Genomic DNA, 5,454 nt, shown 5'->3' with positions numbered 1-5,454 from the left:
TTTAACCCTCATGGGCACCTCTTCTTTCATTTAAGATACTTAAAAAAAAAAAAAAAATCTTGTAAGCGCTTTGGCCATTTTGTTTAAGAAATTTGTTTTATCTCGTCCGGTTTTGAAATCCAGAAATATTTCTGAAATCGGGAGGAGGGGGTGTTGGAGACAAAAAGCAGCTGTGTACCAGGAAATAAGAAGTATCATGCAAAAATATCACAGCTAATAGATGTCCTTTACGAGTGGAAATATCTATGTTTAATTGCTTTAAAAATGTGGGTGGAAAAACACAGTTGTACATTGTGATAACAAACCTGTACAGATCATTTCTGAACAATACAAAACAAGTGCTGAAATTTTTTTCTTTAGGATTGAAATAATTGTTCCAAAATTATGACACCACCTACCCAAATATCGTGTTGCCCCCATCTGCAAATCCTTAAAGAGGAATAGTTACCAACTGACTGCATTTAGATTCATCCTTAATAAAAAGAAAATTGCATAGCTTTTTATACTGTTGTATATCCTCAAATGCATCTTCCAGTATCACTGTCAGCTTAGTGTTATTCTCGATATTAAATGTTCAGTTTTTCAGAGATACATAATATAGAATTCCTAATAATTATAAACACATCATTTTATTCATCTGATTTTAATAACATGCATTTTTATAATTACTGTACAACTGAAATAGACATTGAGTTATGCTGTGTGCCTGTCTTTATTCAACAGTCTATTCTTAGACACCTTGTTCAAACAAATTAAGTGAATTTAAAGAAAATAAAACATGAAAAAAAAAATCCTTCCAGTAGAAACAGAATCACAGTGCTTTACAGACAAAAGGAAAGGAAAAGAAGTTCTCATACAAAAAGAGATTTATTATTACATAGAAAATTCTCACAATAGTTGAAACACACTCCAGAAACTAGTAAACACCTTAGATAGAGTTGTGCCAATTACTCAGCCCACAAGCATCTGCTTTGTCTTAATTAGACGGGGGAGGTGAATGACCACTGTTTATTTTCATTTTCCTCATTAATTATGAAAAACTGCATTTAATTCATCTTGCATGGTGAGAGATTGGCTGCGCAGATGTAAGTCGTAAGGGAAGTGGCTGTCGGTGGGCAACCTGAACATGGCACCCTGCCCAAGGGGACCCCTGGGTGGCACTGCACAGTAATGCATGCCGTAATTGTAATTTTTGCCATAGTCCAAGGTTTCTTCTTGCTTCAGGGAAAATATCCCATTATAGTTAATTGGGGGAGGACTTAAGGGACCTTCAAACTGAGGGCTGGCACACTCAGGGGAGGTGCTCTCATAGAAGGATTCATATGCACTGCAATAATTGTAGGGTTTCATGGACTTGGAATTATCAAGAGTTCCATGCCCTGGGGGAGTGGTGAGCTCAGGGCTGTGGTAGGGTGGGTAGAAGGTAGAGTAGGGTGACCTTGTGTGGTGCGCAGCCTCCCCGCCCTGACCCATCAGGAAACTCCTGGCATTGAGCTGCAAGCAGCCTGCCACCAAGTTTGTAGTTGGCTGAGAAAGACCTTTGCATAAGTTTTGGACGAAAGTGAGCAGATCAGGTCTCTTGCCGATTCTCAGGATTTCAGAAAGTGCCCAGATGTAGTTTTTGGCCAGTCGTAAAGTTTCTATTTTGGACAGTTTTTGGGTTTTAGAATAACAGGGGACCACTTTTCTTAAATTGTCCAGAGCGTCATTGAGGCCGTGCATCCTGTTCCTCTCGCGCGCGTTAGCTTCCTGTCTCCTGAACTTGACCCTCTCCAGTCGGAGCTTGGTCGTCTTTTTTTTCCTAAGACCCCTCCTTCTGGGCAACCCATTTTCATCTTCCTCTTCCCTGTCTTCCTCCTCTTCTTCTTTCTCAGTCTCTTCTCCAGGGGCCCTTTTGATGCTTTTTCCTCGAAGGACAATCTGTTTGGAAAAGCTTTCTGGTTTCTTAATTTGCTTCTGGTCCTCGCATTCTCTAGAAAACTTTCTGCACATCTGGGATTCTGGCATTACAACAGACTCATCAAACGGTAGTGTTAACATGGTTCTCTAATCTTAAATTACCTGAAAAAATGCCAGCACAATATTTAAAGTGTTTTCATATTTCAAGTTTATACACTTAAAACATATTTAATGACTTAATCATAAGAATACAAAAACATGAGAAAAAGACTAATTCCAGGACTAAATTTTTTACATTAAATAAAAATTTTGAGTTTGTGCAGACTAGTAATTATAAAAACATTGACACATGCAATAGGATTAATTTATACAGGCAAATTATCAAAAGAAAAGAAAATATGAAGCATTTATTGTAGTACCACCAACATCTCCATTTTTCTCTTTGATTTTAAACTGGTTTTTAATACACAAAAAGGACCATGGAATTTAAGCAAATGCAAAACATGATACAGCAATGCAGAATTTCATTAATTCCAGTTCCCCTGAGTGCAAAATGAGAAGAGACACCAGTTTTTAAAATTAAAGTGCTCTCTCTCCATTAGCTGACAAATTTGTGGAGGTTTATTTTTTAGAAAGAAAATAAGCCTTAACTTTATTTGCTGTGCTACATAACTGTGAATTTAGATAAGTGGCTGTTGGAATCTACACATTTAAAGAAAAGATTAATCAGAGCCAATTTAAAAACTGATTTATTTCTGATCAGTAAAGAAATATGTAAAAGAGCACTATTTTTCCAACCCTCACCAAAAAAAGGAGGGGGGAGGATTAGGCTAATTTGGAATAAACTCTATAAATAAATTTTAAAGAATCACTGGCATTTTTTTTGAAATCAAAGAAAATGTTGAGACTGCTTTTACAGTTTAAAATTTTCTAAATGTAATTGTCTGTTTACTGCTATTCGAATCATCCTGGACAGAAAACACTCTCGTACTGTTTTTGTTCTGTGAGCCACGGAAGTCTCCCTCTAGCTAATATCTGACAGGAACGGTCCAAGGATTCTGACTGCAATTGTGCACGTGTGTTCAGAATCCCGAATGAAAGGGGAAAATAATTTGTGTTTCAAATGCAATTTTGGCTTTCGTTTGGTGAAGCAGCAAGTATTTTCATTTAAAGTCTTCAAACAAATAGGCACATTAAAACAGAGACTTTTTAATTTAACAATCTCCAGCTTCTTCACATACACACACACACACACACACACAACTCTTAGTAACGTCCACATACTTGCAGTGTTACAAAATAGCAGTGAAAGTATGTGACAATTACATCATAAGAATGAAATATGATAAGAAGTTATAGATGACAAAGAGCATATCAATACTATAAGACAGCGACACTGTATCTTTAAATACTTGCATGCAAAGCCAGCATCAATTGAAGTATATCTTTATTTATATTACCTTAGGTTTTAATTTCATTCAATAATCAGTTTTCATTTTGGATCTTCCAAATCTTTTCAGGCTGAGTGTCGCATCGTCTCCTGGAGTCTCTAGATCTGTGTATATCTGCACTATCTCATTGATCTCAAAAAAGTGACATTGATGCCAACTGCCAGAGCTGGTACCCATGCCATCTGCTAGTGACGTCACAGGGCAGAGAGAACCATGTGATCCTCTCTCTTGGGACCTTCATTCTGCACTGATCATCTGGCATCCCTGTAAGTGGGTACCAGCATTCATGCATCAACACAGAAGGTTAGACTGATAGGAAAAAAAGCTGCACCAGCCTCTCACATACAGTAGGTGCGTTTCTCCTCGAGCTGCTTCGGCTTCACTGGCAGTCTGTAGAAATTGCTGTGTTAGTGTTCAGTTTCGCCCTGCCAACGGTGCAACTATTAGGTAGTCGTTAATATTCCGTTCATTCACAAGGTGGGCTTTTGTGTGAGCAAGAGGTTTTTTGTGGTGGTGGTTGATGATGTTTTGTAAAGATCACCATCCCAGTTGTGCACCTGGGTACCCAGGGAAAGAAAGCCGTGGAAAGGAGCTGAAATCAGGAAAATGGTCTTGAGATGCTTAACCAAACTAAGATTTGTGTAAGCGAACGGGGATCAACAAAGGTCTCCTTATTTCCTTGTTTTGTTTCATGGCATGTAACTTACGGGTGTGTGTCTGTGTGTTCTCTTATTAACATGTAAGACTTCTACGCTTCCTAAGAATTTGGAATAAAAGAACAGTTTCTCCATCTGGGGTCTGTGAAAGACATCCTCAGATGCTCCCCTTTCTACACTTGCTGGTATCTTTCAGCAACTTTTCAGAGAGATTCTTTGTGTATGTGTATAAAATGCAGACAATTGTTAAGTCCACCGTGAAAGGTTTCAAACTACATTTTTGTGTCCTTTACCAAAAGTCACAACTTCACTCTCTTATTGTCCCTCTCTTTATAGCCTTAACTGGCTTGTTCTTCTTTATTTCATTTCATACACAATAAACACGAAAATGATCACTTAGGTTTTTGTTTTTCTCTCCCTGGCATTCTGCTGAGTATTTTAACCAAAGGTTAGCTTTCCTGTTTTTTCCTTTTGAGCTTTCAAATTTTTTTCTTTCTCCTAAAAACCATCCCACCACATTTCTTTCCCCCTCTAGACCAACATCAGTTTAAATATCTTCTCATCCTTATATCATGTCCAGTTGTTTTTCTCTGTCAGATTTATTTCATATTTAACCCCCCCCCCCACTTTTCCTTTTTGGTTTCTTAACAAAAGCAGGCTAGAAAACAGTTTAGCGAAGCTGGCAAAACCTTGCAGATAAAACGAACTGTGAAGCCAGGGGCAAACCTCATCTCCTTTCCTCTACTCTCCTGTCACTATCACCCCCGCTAAAAGTAAAGGACATTTTATTTCAGGATTGCCTGTCACCAAAGTAAAAAGTGCACTTAAAAAAAAAAAAAAACTAAAAGTTTAAAAATAGACAAACACAACCTTTGTTGTTTGACAACTGAGTAATCTCTTTCTATAAAGTGAGACAGTATGCTTTTGGTATTAAAGTAATCCCTGGCAGAGTTGTAACTGTTCAATCTGTGTTAGCATTCCCCTTATAAATCCCAGTTTTGAAAGGTTTAAAATTCTGCTGCTTTAATGCACTTTGGTTCCAAATTGGCATCGGGGACCTCAAACTAAATGCAGTTTTCCTCTTGTCATGTCTGATTCCTGTCCCTGCTTAAAGTTACCTGACTTTGCCTGAACAGTTCTTGAAAAGATAGGGAAGTTGGCAAAAAAGAGAGTCATCCTAGTTAAAGGAGGACAGTTTTTTTCTCTCAATGGTCTGGTAAAAAAAATGCAAATTTAAAATAAAAATAAGGCTATAAACTCATAACTTAAAATAGGTAGGTGTGTTAGCCTCGCTCATGTATTTTAAAAATCAGACACACCAAAGGCATTTCACAATGTGTTGTTTAAGGAGGCAGTCCTGGTAATGGGTGCACTGGGTATATTTCATATAGCTTTTTGTTCAAAAACGACACACACTTTTTATAACAGCACAGAGAATTTCTATAGGA

General features: G+C 37.6%; 1 protein-coding gene across 1 annotated transcript; it reads right to left on the bottom strand.

Moving 5' to 3' along the window:
* Positions 1–231: 231 nt before the first annotated feature.
* On the bottom strand, positions 232–3,581 carry NEUROD6 (neuronal differentiation 6). The gene is made up of 2 exons (XM_010988056.3): positions 3,360–3,581; positions 232–2,061 (listed from the first exon to the last, which is right to left on the bottom strand). The coding sequence occupies exon 2, from the start codon at positions 2,038–2,040 to the stop codon at positions 1,027–1,029; it is 1,014 nt and encodes a 337-aa protein (XP_010986358.1). The 5' UTR covers positions 2,041–2,061; positions 3,360–3,581; the 3' UTR covers positions 232–1,026.
* Positions 3,582–5,454: the final 1,873 nt, after the last annotated feature.

Source organism: Camelus dromedarius, chromosome 7, assembly GCF_036321535.1.
Source record: "Camelus dromedarius isolate mCamDro1 chromosome 7, mCamDro1.pat, whole genome shotgun sequence".
NCBI classification, from domain to species: Eukaryota; Metazoa; Chordata; class Mammalia; order Artiodactyla; family Camelidae; genus Camelus; species Camelus dromedarius.
Note: the sequence above shows the minus strand (reverse complement) of the source record. Positions and strands in the feature narration are given on the sequence as shown.